This window comes from Habropoda laboriosa, unplaced genomic scaffold (genome assembly GCF_001263275.1).
Source record: "Habropoda laboriosa isolate 0110345459 unplaced genomic scaffold, ASM126327v1 scaffold5, whole genome shotgun sequence".
NCBI classification, from domain to species: Eukaryota; Metazoa; Arthropoda; class Insecta; order Hymenoptera; family Apidae; genus Habropoda; species Habropoda laboriosa.
The window spans coordinates 5020184-5034202 of record NW_017100161.1 but is presented as its reverse complement, the minus strand read 5'-3'; the positions used below and the strand labels follow the sequence as shown (position 1 = coordinate 5034202).

At 46.6% G+C, this 14019-nt stretch overlaps 3 protein-coding genes across 3 annotated transcripts in view; 1 reads left to right on the top strand and 2 right to left on the bottom strand.

Annotated features, from left to right (window-relative positions):
- The window catches only part of LOC108578355 (centrosomal protein of 104 kDa), a 7631-nt gene extending 6947 nt beyond the window's left edge, over positions 1 to 684 (bottom strand). The window contains exon 1 of the mRNA XM_017941675.1: positions 645 to 684. Within this exon, the coding sequence (XP_017797164.1) occupies positions 645 to 684 (40 nt within the window). The remainder of the gene's footprint in view (positions 1 to 644) is intronic.
- Positions 685 to 1690: 1006 nt separating this feature from the next.
- LOC108578381 (probable dolichol-phosphate mannosyltransferase) lies at positions 1691 to 2882 on the bottom strand. Its single transcript, XM_017941703.1, has 4 exons — positions 2576 to 2882; positions 2285 to 2495; positions 2022 to 2212; positions 1691 to 1951 (listed from the first exon to the last, which is right to left on the bottom strand). Exons 1-4 carry the CDS (start codon positions 2713 to 2715, stop codon positions 1732 to 1734), a joined length of 762 nt encoding a protein of 253 aa, XP_017797192.1. The 5' UTR covers positions 2716 to 2882; the 3' UTR covers positions 1691 to 1731.
- A 701-nt stretch (positions 2883 to 3583) lies between these two features.
- Positions 3584 to 14019, top strand: part of LOC108578417 (Down syndrome cell adhesion molecule-like protein Dscam2) — a 58028-nt gene continuing 47592 nt past the window's right edge. Inside the window, exons 1-4 of the mRNA XM_017941742.1 lie at positions 3584 to 3604; positions 5844 to 5964; positions 8992 to 9173; positions 9509 to 9647. Coding sequence (XP_017797231.1) covers positions 5880 to 5964; positions 8992 to 9173; positions 9509 to 9647 — 406 coding nt within the window. The 5' untranslated portion in view covers positions 3584 to 3604; positions 5844 to 5879. The remainder of the gene's footprint in view (positions 3605 to 5843; positions 5965 to 8991; positions 9174 to 9508; positions 9648 to 14019) is intronic.

Genomic DNA, 14019 nt, shown 5'->3' with positions numbered 1-14019 from the left:
ATCACCGTTCTGCTGTGTCATCTTCAAAGGTACGCGATTGTAGGGTTCACATTTCAGAATAAAAATGGAGATTCTCACGTAATCGATAATGTTTTAACTCTGAAATTATACTTTCAACGGTGGACCGCTGACACGAGACACTGTCACGCGATACCGCAGTTCAGCACACACGCTTTGCAATCACAACAATCGAAGGGGCTTCGTTACTTTTAACGTGTCAGCCGATACCGGGGAAAGAGATTGTTTAATATTTAATCGACGCGAAGTACGGAAATCGAGTGGCGATTGCGGCTTCGTTAACCACTCGAGCGCAAAATATGATTGCGATCCGCAAAGAGAGACGCGGTGAAGCGCACGTGTCAGCTCGTCGTTGTTAATTTGTTTTTATACAAGCAGCAGCAACTTCCGAAAAATGAAAGCTTTCCTGTATGTAGAGAGAAACAAAAAAAAAAATCGATGTTCGAGCGTAGTAAAACGATCCTGCTATTTTACACCTTTGCGGAAGAAGAATTTCATTCTACAGCAAAGCGCACGCAGATACATTTTTCCAGCCCTTGTCGATTTCAAGATTCACGCACACAACTCCGAGGTTAACGTCGTTCGATAGGAATAATATCACAGTCACAATCTGCATGTTCCCTTACTGGTTGCGTACACGACGTTGAATCCGATTTTTCGTGGCATGTCGAAGTGCGGTCTCTTTTTCCTGGTGGGGCGAGAAATCACGTACCGGAGCAATAAGTGTGTCCGAACGAAGACTGTGTAAAAAAAAAAAACGTGTACAACGGGAGAAAGGGGAAAACGAAGAGAAAACGTCAAAATCTAAAAGGCACAGCCATCTGAAAGCTCGACAAGGGGGAGCTTGCAAGTTTCACCCCGGCGCGTAGGCAACGCCACTTGCACGTCTGGCCGCGGCGAAGCTTGCGACAGAACTGACTAACTGCACCCGTTCTGCAAACGGAAACTCTGATCTCCAGACCTCGAGCATTTTCGCTTGCCAGAAGAGCTCTACTCTCTCGTATTTTCAAGCCTTTTTATCGGCGAACAAAAAAACCGATGATCGATCGATAGAGTACAACGATACGGTAGCTTTTTTTCCTATCGAACAACTGGTACCTTTTCTCAAATACCCGAATGGTCGATGGGACAATTTTCGTCGATAATATTACGTTCGTAGATGGATGATAAATTACGAGAGAGTCATTTTTAGAATGGTATTCGTTGAATGTGTGGCATTATGTAAGTCGCATCGATAGGATGGAATTTCTTTCTTTTCCTTTTTTCGTGTACATCTTGGCTAGTTTCCGTACATGGCACATTGTGGCACCGTCTTGCATTCTGCCCAAGTCGAACTATAGACTGTAATTTCGTAATGGATCAATAAACGGAGGCTGCGTGACGTCAGAGGGTGCGGCGAGGGTGGAATCGCTCGGTAGAATCGTTATATGTGTTTCGTGTCTCTCATTCACGGCCACGTGTGCGTGCACGTGCTCGTTCATTTTTAAAACGAGCATTCGCAATTTATTAATACGTGCAATTAGACGAATTGCTTCGAACAGGCTGCGCAATCAACGTGGTGCTAAATTGAAACGACATTTGGTGACGTGTGAATGAAGTATTTATTTAAAAAGCGTATAGTAATATACAGTTCGTTAATCGTATTTTCATACGTATATATCGTTTTATTATAATACAAGGAATGTTTATTGCAGTTCTTTATTGTACATTAAATTAAGTGGTGGCGAAAAGATACAGAAGACCTTTTGCAAACTGGAAAATTTCCGACCCACCCAGCTTCGACTCGCCGTAAACGCGATCGACAAACGTGATGGGAACTTCTCCTATGGTGTATTGCAATTGCCTGGCCCTGATAATCATCTCCATCTGGAAGACATACCCCTTTGATACACAAGAGTGAATGAGATTTTCTAGTACATCTTTCTTGTACAATCTGCAATTTAACAATGTAAGATTTACAGTCTGTTTCAGTGTCTACATTGAATAATGCATTGGGTATCCACCTAAAGCTTCCTGTAAGATCACTGGCACCTGGTCTCAATAAAATTTGTGTGAGGAAATTTGCAGTTCTGCTGATCAATTTCCTTTTGAAATCCCAGCCATAAACTCCTCCACCTTTTATATACCTAGTACCACTTACAATATCCAAATCAAGGTATCTCTGATGTTCTACCATTTTGGGTATGAATTTAGGCTAAAAAATGAAGAACTGGCATCAAGTTTGACAGCATACATGGAACAGCTGTTTGAAAAGGAGGATACTTACATGATGAGATAAATCTGCATCCATGATGATAATAAAGTTTCCATTAGCATGTTTAATTCCATGAATATATGCTGTGCCCAGTCCAAGCTTCTTTTCCCTTGGTCTCAAAACTATTTTGTACTCTCCATAGACATTCTGCAGCTGTTTAGCCATGTCCAGTGTCCCATCTGGAGAACCATCGTCTATCACGATAATCTCATAATCAAGTTCGCTAGAATATTTGATAATTTCTCAACTGCACAGTACAGGGGCTTCATTCATACTTTGAGGTTATGTTGCCATTCTAGTTACCTCTCGTCCATATACTTCACGATAAGCCAAATAATTATGGGCAAGTTCTCGACTTCGTTGTAGGTTGGAAGTAAAATCGAGTACTTGTCATTCTTTGCCAGTTCTTTTATATCCTTTTTCGTTTGTTCCCTCTCGACCATTTTTCACACCAGTTCCCGGTACAGAGACGCGTCGCAGACGAACTCTTCCTTACCCAGCGTCGCACTGTCAAAACCAGAAGGGCAAACCATGCGGCTTCGTAAAACTTGTCAATAAAGCAGTCATCCTTCGATGACGTGTCTCGCCAACGGTTCTTTACGTCACTACGAAGCGGTGTATTCAAGTTTCATTCATCGCGTACCTAGTTTTGCGTGATCCATTCAAATATTCAAAACTATCGAAAACATGGAGTCTCGAGTATCGGTAGAGAAGAACAAGTACCAATAAAAATCGAACATAAATTATTCTTTTTACATATACAAAATTACATCCCAACCTTTATTCCAAATTTTTCTCCTCCATCTTCTTTTTACGAAAAAAAATTTTTTCGAAACTTTCTCTCGACTTCTACGGTAAAACAGTAACGTAACGTTTCCCTCGTGACTGAAAGCGAAGCGCGGAAAGGAAAGTCGCGCGAAATATGACGCAGGTTAATTAATCAGCGTAATTTCCTGTGTGCCGAAAAAGGAAAAGAGCACGGAGGAAGTGAAATTCGGCGACGTGATGGCGCATAAACAGCAAACGATTACAATTAGCGGAGACGCGATGCGATAGTAACGTATTAACCACGGCGGACGTTTCCGTCGCGCGCGACAAAGGTCGACCAACCGGCGTCCCCACCACAATGAGAGAGGCAAGAGCGAACCACGACGGCGACGACCCCCCACCGTCGACCTCGAGATCCCGTGGAGCAGCCGCTGTCCCGAAGCAAACGACGCTCCTCGCCGCACTCTTCGGTCGTCTACGGACCTAGAGTGTTCGCTTCTGTTCGCCGGAACCGGTGTGGTCAGCGTGTGTCTCTCTCTCTGCGATTTAATCGACGTGTCGTCGGTACGTAGTAGGACCCGGTGAGAAAGCAGTGTGTGCCTGTGTGTGTGTGTTGCATTTTGCATCACGTGTGAGTCACGCTCTTCGACGTGTCGTCGGTACGTAGTAGGACCCGGTGAGAAAGCAGTGTGTGCCTGTGTGTGTGTGTGTTGCATTTTGCATCACGTGTGAGTCACGCTCCAAGGGTTTCGCCTACTCACCAAACTCGCCTAATCGCCTAATCGTCGTGTTTTCTCGAGGGGTCGGATTCGATAAAAAAAAAAAAAATTCGCGTAATCGGTTCTATTCGAAGATTTGCGAAATCACTCGTGGGTGTGTACGTGTGTGTGCATGTGCTCTTTGTGGCCGCGAAGTGTGATTACCGCGGGTTTATTGTTCGAACCCGTTCTCTTGTTCCGAATGATCGCAACAGTTAGCCAGACGTGAATTGGAAGTTTGGTCGAACAGTCTGGGGAACTGTCAGCGTAGGGGTTTGGTCAAGACACGACAGTGGTCGATTGTCCCATTCAAAATTCTATTACACAAAGTATCCTCGAATAACGCCTGCGGAAGAGACAGCACGCGTTCACCTCGAAACCAGGTGTGCTCGATGCCACGGGCGAAAAGATTCATCGGTTCGCAAATGTACACGTATAGCTGCACATATCTAGCTACACCTTCTTTACGTTACGGCACAAAGCAAGGCCTTGTTACTTTTGCAAGCAGGAAGTTGTAATCAGACGAAAAAAAAGGAAGAAAGAACGAAAAAAAAAACGATACGCGATAGATACGCGTGATGTGCAAAGGGTGGTGACCTTCCCAGAGAGAGACGTGGTATGGCCCAGATCTATCTGTGCTCGTAGTACTACTGCCATCAGGTTCAATTAAACACGAACAACGGACACGACGAGTTGTAGAGCTATTTGTTTGAGAGATTTATCCCCTTGATCTGTACCTTCTCGAGGCGCCAGCCGATTCGGCGAAGGAGAGTGGTATTTCTGGTCCAGGTAGCCGGGCCATGCGGCATTTCATGGGTTTGGGGGCGGGTTTTCCGGATTTAGCGAAGGCCGACGGAGGCTGGCGAGCAAGCAGACTGGTTCGGGCAAATACCAGCAAGCATGGCGTACGCTGCACGAGGGGTAGATTGGTCCGCTCCGCACCCTGCGATCAATAAACCCACCGAGAGGGAGCAGCTCCGTGACGAGCCGCACTACTCTGTGCTTCTCCCTTGCTTCTCTCTCTCTCTCTCTCTCTTCCAACCCGTCTCTCGTTCTCTATATCTCTCTTTCTCCCTATCGCTCCTCTTTCTTCCTTCTCTCTTTCTCTCCCCGTCTCTCTCGTCGTCTCTCCCGTTCACTGTCTTCTTCCTACCTAACCCACGCTATCAACGATTCAGCACGTGCACGCTGTATCACCGGTGCTTTTGAAAAACGACCGGCAACGTGTTCCGGGGGATTATCACGAGCCGACGGACGCTAAAGGCTTCTCCTCGCGCACTTTCAGTTTTCACGCATTGATTTCCTCTCTATTCCTCTCTTCGCATATACGCCTCTTTTCTCTTTTTTTTTAACTTTATTCCTGTCTGCTTCGCTTTTTTTAAATCTTTAGTTCGATTAAAACACGTCAACAAGCTCTTGGGTGTTGTTGCTCTTAGACGCTTGAAAGTAGATGCTTCTAACTTGATAGAAAGTTACGCTTATACGCTGCTCGATGCATTTCGACGAGCCTTACTTAGCGTTAATATGCTTGTTGCTTTTTTGCTTCGGCGATAAACAAGTCGAGGCTGGTGCATTGCAGACAGGCTGTCGGTCGTATGAGAATGTAGAAACAGAGGGAACTATCAAATACGACCGATTTATATGTGCTGCTTCCGCTTGAATCAGCTTGTGTACAGCAACGGCGATCGTGGTCATGCATGGCGATATTTCCAGGCCGAAAAATATGCACCGTGATCCTCTCCCCCTATGTGTCGCAGACATTCATCCGCCGGAGGATGAACAGACCAGTCGGCCTTGAACCGTATAAAGGTCGCTCAATTCCAGTGTACATACATATATATTATGTATATTCATCTGAGGAACGCGTAGGAGGAACTCGCGTGCATCCTCTCGCCAGGCTAGGGAAGAGCGATTCAGGAAATGGTTCTCCAGCTGTGACGCTAATCGTTCCTTTTCTCGCGTGGCTGTTGCGATCTATGCGCGTGGTCTCTACCACTTGTCTTTGGTGAATCATACGGTTTCAAGTGTTCTTTCTGTGAAATCAGGCGAGAATCAGTGCGATCAAGGAAGAAAGGATCAGAATGTGGCGTGATCCTCCAGGAGGAGGGTGTATACCCAACTATCTAACGACGATGTTTCTATTGGCTATTCTGGCATTGACGAACGGTGAGTACACGTTAAAAGAATGTCACTGGGTGTATGTAAGAGTGAAGGTAGTGACCATGAACGGAGAAGGTAGTAAAATGGATTAGAATTGACGCGGAAGTAAATTGTCGCATTTCGAATGGGACAAGGTGTAACGAGTGTTGCGTATCTGCGTTTTATCAATCTTGTCCATCTGATCGTTCGTGCATCGAGCTCGTATGCCGGGGCTGAAGTTAGCATGAGGTCAGCAGCTGACGCAGTAAGTCATCTTTCGTTTAACCGTCTTCCGGATAACACACACGTTCCTCGAACGTGTTCGATCAATAGCGTAATTCAGCACGGTTTAATCTGGACAGTTTTCGCCGTTGCTATCAACGTCACTGCACCGTTTATAACATCGTAAAACCATATTAATAGCCCTGTTTATTCGTTTATTTTCCAACGCGAGAGAGTTCACGCTGTAAACCTCGCTCAAGGTTTTTGCGAAAGAAAGTATTTCACGTGGTGCGCTCTATTTCTGCCCCCGACGAGACGAAAAAGCCTCTCGTTGCGCACGTTCTCCTCTCACGGGAGATTGATTCACCGTTAATAGAATAGCGGGAACTTTCACGGTTTTTCCGTTGTTTGAGGGGAGCAATTTCGTCTCTCCCCGGGGGAGAAGGACGACGGATGGGAAATCAACGTTGTCGATGCAATCTCGCGTTGGTTCATTTGAAATCCGTCAGCCTGCAAAAGGTCCAGGACGACGTGGAAGCGTAGGTAGGTAGGTAGGTAGGTAGAAAACGAAGTACGAGCTGCTGCAGCTGCCGAAGAAAAGATGAAGAAAGGAGGAGGGACGAGGAGGAGCAGGAGGCAGGAACGAAGAGAAAGGAACAGCTGCTGTTCCCAGAATGGACGGCTGAAAGAGAATCGTATTTTGCTGTAGCAGCGCCAGGTGAATCCCTCGATTTCGCCTCGGTCATGCTCGCAGCATGAAACTTACTATCCGATCATTCGGTAGAGAATAATGAAATATACAGGACACTTTCTACAATAACGGAGGAGGAAAAGGAGAGACGAAGACGTGATCTCCATAGAAGAGGAAGAAGGCACGATATCACGATGCAAGAAACCTGGACGGGCAGGGATTAAAAATAGCCCTGGATCTAAATCGAACGACGAAACTCGTACTTGACCCAAAAGTCGAATGCACCAGGTCCCTCAGATTCGACGTGGTCCTTTCCGCTTTAACTGCTCCGCGACACACTTCTCTCATCTACTCGAGGGTGTGTTTCGTGCGGAATTTAAAAAAAATTCGTCATCGACACCGTTCAAGACTGCAGCAAAATTCGTGAAACTTTCGCTGCTGCAGGCGTTTCTTACGACTGGGACGATTACCATTATCGTTAATACACAATTTTTTAAAATAACGTGGTGATTCATCGACGTCTCGATCGTTTTTGTCAGCAATGCTGGAATGACACGTCGATAAGTAGCATCGCTCGATTACCGATCCATGAATCACACCGTGCTGAAGGTGTTGAAAGAAAAGAGCGTTACTTAGTATCCTGTGTCCTGCGCGTCATCGTCGATACGAAGTTTCTCAAAAGTCCTCCCCCACGGGAATTATTACTATGATCGTCACGATCTTTTAGTTCCAGCGGACACGCGTGGAAGCGTAGGCGCGTGAGTCACACGCGTAATGTTTGCCCCGTGTGAACACACCACTCACACAAGCTTATAATATAACGCGCGTATATATCTTTGCTGGAAATATATTCGATGCAGCGTGTCCGGACGTTTCAAAGCTTGCCTATATATAGATTACAGAGCGGTTATCGACCGGGAAGAATCCTCGTCTTTGATCGCGAGCGCGTAACGTTCCTCGAGCTTTTACGAAAAACGCTTTTGCAACGGGTCTTACCGGGTCACCGCACGATCCTATCATTAGCTGCTTTACCTTAATAATCGTTCGACACCGACGTGGAGGTTAATGAACACAACATTTTCATTCAACGTCTCTTCTATCTAGGAACCACAGCTGAACCACCACACGAGAGGCAAAGGTGTTTCTGATACGTGGTTTACACGAAATCACGCGGCGTCTTCCGTGTTCACTGGCATTGTATGCAACGATCGAAGCCATAGTAGTGTAATTAAATTGGCGTGACGCCGGTGCATATACACACACATACGCGGTGCAGACAAGTGTATACATGGAAGGCAAGGAACGAACCAAGAATAGACACGCCTGGTTGAATGACGAGGAGCAAGCGGGGAGAGAGAGACTGGTGGAGCAAGGCAGGAGTCCTCGATCCAACGAAACTTGGGAACACCTGTTCCTCGTACCTGTGCACCTCCTGTCGTTCGACCGGCATACACGCTTCGCTAACCGGTTCTTCGTGACTTGGATTTTACAGCGGCGCCGCGTTTATCCGTTCGTTGGCCGCGTCGTAACCGTGATCATAAGTCGGTAGGCGGTTACGCGCCACGAAAGTGGCACAGGGAACTCTTGTATAATCGTAAACACGCGTAAACTAGCCCGAGGAACGGCGCGTCTGAAAATAAAGCAGAGAATCACTTCCGGCAACTCGAGGGAATTCCTTCGAGCGATCTTTAAGTGACAACGATTTTTACGACCCCTCTCTCCCTCTCTCTCCCTCTCTCTCTCTCTCTCTCTCGAGAGAGAGAGCTCTTAAATCGGCGAGTCTTCTCTCGTTACGAACGAATGAAATCAGGATCATCCGTGACGGAAAAAGGAATCACGCATTGCCGTCTCCCTTATGGTCACGTGACGTTGATAGCATATTATTCAATAGCAGACCGGCAACCTGTTGTTTGCTGCAATTGGCGACGCGCCAATTGAACGTGGGTGTCGCGTATCCTGGCGGAGACGGACGATAAGCGAGGCTGAAAGACACGCAACAAAAGTTCCTTTTGCCGGTGACAGTATCTCGACTAATTGATCTCCTAGCATGGTTGCACCTTGTTTATTCAAATTTCACGCTGGGGAACTGGTTCGAATGGTAAATTTCAGACGGTGTTCTTTCTTCTTTTTTCTCTCATCAGTGGCTTGTGCTGAGGATGAATCTATGGGACCCGTGTTTGTCAAGGAACCACCAAACCGAATTGACTTCTCAAATGGAACCGGAGCTGTTGTCGAATGCCAGGCCAGAGGAAACCCCCAACCGGATATCATTTGGGTTCGTGCTGACGGAAGTGCTGTTGGGGACGTTCCTGGACTCAGACAGGTATCTCCTTTTATTTCAACGAGTTCGCGCAAATAGAACTTGTGTACTTTCACACCTTGTTTCTTGTGTACATTGAAATTTCAACGACACACAAACACAAAAGTGTCGAAGACACTCGCCCTCTTAATCTCTCCTCGTCCTTGATCTTTTATCCGCGCGATTAAAAAATTGACTCATTTCCCACTGTCGAACGCCTGAACACCTACGTGTCACGTGTTTACCGATGCAATGGATCTTACGTCAGTCGTTCGGCGACCAAGAAGGCCGAATTAATTGTCGCCTTATTAGACCGTGCATTTCGCGAATGGAAAACCACTTGCATTCTTTCTACGCAGGTCTTACCGAACGGAAACTTGGTCTTCCCTCCCTTCCGCGCCGAGGATTATCGTCAAGAGGTTCATGCTCAGGTTTACAGCTGTCTGGCGCGTTCCCCAGCAGGTTCAGTTCACAGCCGAGATGTTAACGTGAGAGCCGGTAAGTGGTTATCCTCTTCCATCTCCAAAATTATGCGGCAGCCCTCGCCTGGCCATCTGTCACTTTTCTAACGAGACACTACTCCGGTGGAAAAAATATCGAATTTTTCTCAAGCACAATACGTGGGATAAAGGCGTCTTGCCGTTGTCAGAGTGTGAGAAAAAGGATTGCTAAAACATTCGATATTTTCTTAAGAAAAAAATGTAAAAAATGTTCAGTGTTTGTTTAAGAAAAAGAAATATACGAAAAAGTTCAATATCCCCTTTGAAACTACTCTTCCAAAAGATCCCCCTGAAGAAATGAAAAGAAAATCCTCATAAAGATTTTAAAAAACAATTAAAACACGACAGCGGTACGACGTTAAAGGTGGCCAGACAGGGAGCATCTAAACAATCTTCTTTGCAGCTGTCTCGAACAGCGAACGAGCGAGTACGTGCCTTGGCGTATTTTTGGGGTCAGTACCTCGCGCCTCGCGTTATCTTTCGCGACACTAGCGGTGAGCATAGGATATTATCGCTGTTTCTTCCGACGATCGGGTATAATTAGCTCAGGGCACTTATAATGACTAATCGCTGCCGCCGCCGTTGTTCGCAAGAACTCTCGTCGTTCTCCAATCTCTTCTAACTCCAGCAAAAACAAAAAAAACCCTCCCATCAAGGATACTCTTCGGCCATTTATCATCGAAGGAAACGGTCGAAAAGTATGAAAACGTTGATCGTCCATCGAACGGTTTTTTATTTCGTGCGCGAAGGTATATCGTTGACCCAGTTCCACGACCCAATTTACAAGGGCTCCAGCTCGAAAGCACTCGGACATGAAATATTCGAAATGAGAGAGAGAAAAAAAAATACGGAGATTGGAGGGCGACGTTGCTCTGAATTTTTAATCGCGCATTTGAAAACGACGATATCGCAGTGGTGGCGCAGTACTACGACACGGACGTGAACAAGGAATACGCTATTCGTGGGAACAGTGCCATTTTGAAGTGCGTCGTTCCGTCATTTGTCGCTGATTTCGTGAAGGTTCTGTCATGGCATACCGATCAGGGGGAGGAGTTCGTACCTGGCGACGATTACGGTACACCTCGTGCAATATTCCATCGAGTTTGATTGTTAAACTTTAATTAAGGAACGTTCTCTCGTCGATCTCGTGAGCAGATCTCGTCGCTCTTAAAACTAACCATACTCCATGTTGCGTAATACCCAGCCGAGAGTATAACACGCACCCTAATTTTAATGGCCGTAGAACGAAGAACAGGGCGCGGGTCGTCCTTTGCTTACTATACCACCCTTCCCCTAATTTTCCCCTTAAAAATTTCACATATGTCCGTAGGGGATATTTTAAGCGTTAATTTTTTTTTTTTTCACTGAAAATAGCACGGTTGAAAATGTTACACGCTGTGAAACTAGATAACGCGATGAAACCTCTATCGTACGAGAATGATGAGAAGCGAAGGTCCGCGACGAGGCGTCGAACGATCGCGTGCGTGACATTTATTGATGCAACTCGGCCGCGCGTCGTCGAGGCAATTATCATGGCATCCACGGCTACTCCGCGAATCCATAGAAAATAGAGCAATGGACCTAAAGCGTGGGTCAGCGGTTGGTTCGTTCGCATAATTAACGTATCGTACACGCTTTACACGCGATGTCATCGTTGTCGTCGTCGTTGGCCGGTCTCGTTAACGTTCTTTCTATCGAGGAGGGAGAGAAGTAAGCGTATGCTGGCCCAAATAATTGGAACACATCGTCGGCATCGACGTCGACGTTTCTCTCTCTCTCTCTCTCCATCTCTCTAGTTCCCTTGTTTCGTTCTATTCCCCCTGTGCCTACTATATTCGTGACTCGTGTGTTCGCACATGCGTAGAAACACGTCCGCGTGCACACTAGTACAGAGTCAAAGTGCACCACCGATCGTTCGTCGACGTGTACCTCCTGGATGCAAGCTTTTCTAAGCTCTCGCGACTGCGGCGTAAGATGCGACCTGGCGAATCGATCTGCTCGACGAGAGGCGACGACGACCACGTCACTAGAGAAGCTGTCGTCAACGTCGTGCGTTCACACCAGCGTATATGGTATATTGCTGTTCGTTACGAAACGGTCTTTAACTTCGTTTTGCTTTATTCTCCGTGCTACGATTGACCGTGTATGCTCCCTTCTAACATACGCCGAGGTGTAGAGACAGAGGAGTGAGAGGGCTAGCAAACGGAACAACGAGATCGATAATGCCCTCGCGGTTATTCCAGATTTAGCGTTGTAAACGGCTGATAGATCGTCCATGGACAACGCGTAAACCCACAAACCGCAAAGCTGATTATCTCCGTTTCCGTCTATTGTAGTTGTGCACCAGTATTATCAGTCCGAAGTAAACAACGAGTACGTGATACGCGGAAACGCGGCCATTCTCAAGTGCAGCATACCCAGCTTCGTGGCGGAGTTCGTGCAAGTAGTTGGCTGGCAAGACGATCAAGGGAATTCTTTTAATCCGGACGAGAAGAATGGTAGGAGACGGGTGGGAGAGATTTTTAGAGATTGATAAATGGTAGCCAACAGCGAGTTGCGTTATTAGTCAACGTCGTATGAATAGGTCAGCTGATCGTTTTCGAGCGCAGAGGGGTGTCCAGATCGTTTGGTGGCACGCGAGCTTCAATACGGATCACGTAAACTTGTGTGTATAACATAGTTTCAATGGAACGTGGCTTGAAAGACATAGAAACCCTTGTCCTAACTTAGAACTTTCGGTAAAATGATAAAAAAGAATGACACTCTCTTAAAATTTATACGGAGGGTGTCGTCGAATTGACGGTAGCATGTGAAAAGAAAAAGACGTAATTTCGTTACGAGACGAAATAAATTATCGTGTTATACGAGGGCAACCCGCATTTGCCCGAATCGAAACAGGCAGACTGACCCGTTAACAGCGCTATGCTAATTGCGTAACGACTTATCGCACGCCCCTGTTTCCCCCAGTCGTGACTCAATACTACGAAGCGGAGGTCGTGTCCGAATACGTGATACGCGGAAATGCAGCCATCTTGAAATGCACCATACCCAGCTTCGTCGCGGAATTCGTGTCGGTCGACACCTGGGTGGGAAGCGACGGTTCGACCTTCAAGCCGAGCAACGACTACGGTACAGCACTATCTGCTCCTTCTTCACCGTCTCTTCCTCTTCTCCTCCGTCCTTTCTTCCTTTCTTTTTAATCACCGATCGTTCGTTGTAACGAGTCATTTCAACTTCCGGTCCCACCACTTTTTTTCTCTCCCTTTCCTCGAACACTCGCTGTTCAAACTTGGTAAAATTTCAAAGTGGCACGTGGTAACGATTCGTTTCCGGCGCGGTCCAGTCCGGCGGCAGTTGAACGGCGGCGGCAACGCGACGAGGGTTAATGAACCATCTGCTGTGGCTCTCACGCTGCGATTATATGACTCTCTTCGAAAAATAAACGAATTCGATAATAGCTAGCGCCAGCCGCTCGGGATTCGCGGGAATAACTGTTGCTCCGCCGGAGAATCTAACGTAATCAAGTGGAATTGAGGCTGAGGCTAAACTAGGTACGAGGCGGTTTAGTTAATTTTCTCAAGTATCCACGAAGATAGGTGAAAGTCTGTAGATAGAGTTGAAACTTAGTGGTGAAAAATGGGTGAAACGAGGCTCGTTGTTTGGAATCGAGTAGAATCGGTGGCGAGCTTTTGTGTAAATCTCTCGAGCTTTCGCGAAGATAGGTCAAAATCGAGGGATTCGGTTCGGTTTGAGTGGGAGCTTTGGCGGGGAGAGATAGGTTAATACGAGATCGGAGCCCGTTTGCCAGTGGCCTGTTTTCCGTGCAGTCGTCACACAACCGTATCAACCAGAAATTCTCACGGAGTACGTGATCCGAGGGAACAGCGCGATCTTGAAGTGCAGCATCCCAAGCTACATCGCGGAGTTCGTTACGGTCGAGGCTTGGATCAGAGAGGACGGAGAGGTCTATCTTCCTGAGGATACCGCTGTCGGCCAGGGTACTCTAAACGGGATTCCGACTTAATCGGGCTTAGACACGCCTCACGGTGAATTTACTTGTCCGCCAGGTGAATCTGCGGGATCTTTAACGATTTACCTACCGGTCACGTGATACTCCGCATTTCTAATTTCAGCGGTGGAAGATGAGTCACGAGTAATTCTAGATTGCATCGAATTTTTTACAGCCACACGACTTTCTCTAATTTAGAGTCAGACAATTTTCTCATTTATGGTTGGTTCGACGGTAAAAAAATGTCGAATCATTGTACGATGACGTATAATTTTCTAAATGACGTCGCAAGTATTGGCATGTACAAATGTCTCTTGGAACAAAACCTAACCTAACCTTGCCTTATAACGACGAGCCACTC

Bases quoted from the DNA above. Each gene is read 5' to 3' on its own strand.
- LOC108578381 (XM_017941703.1), bottom strand. From the start codon at position 2,715: ATGGTCGAGAGGGAACAAACGAAAAAGGATATAAAAGAACTGGCAAAG. The intron at 2,213-2,284 runs GTAAGTATCCTC...TTCATTTTTTAG, and splicing joins ATGCAGATTTATCTCATCAT to CCTAAATTCATACCCAAAAT. The intron at 1,952-2,021 runs GTGGATACCCAA...GTTAAATTGCAG, and splicing joins GATCTTACAGGAAGCTTTAG to ATTGTACAAGAAAGATGTAC.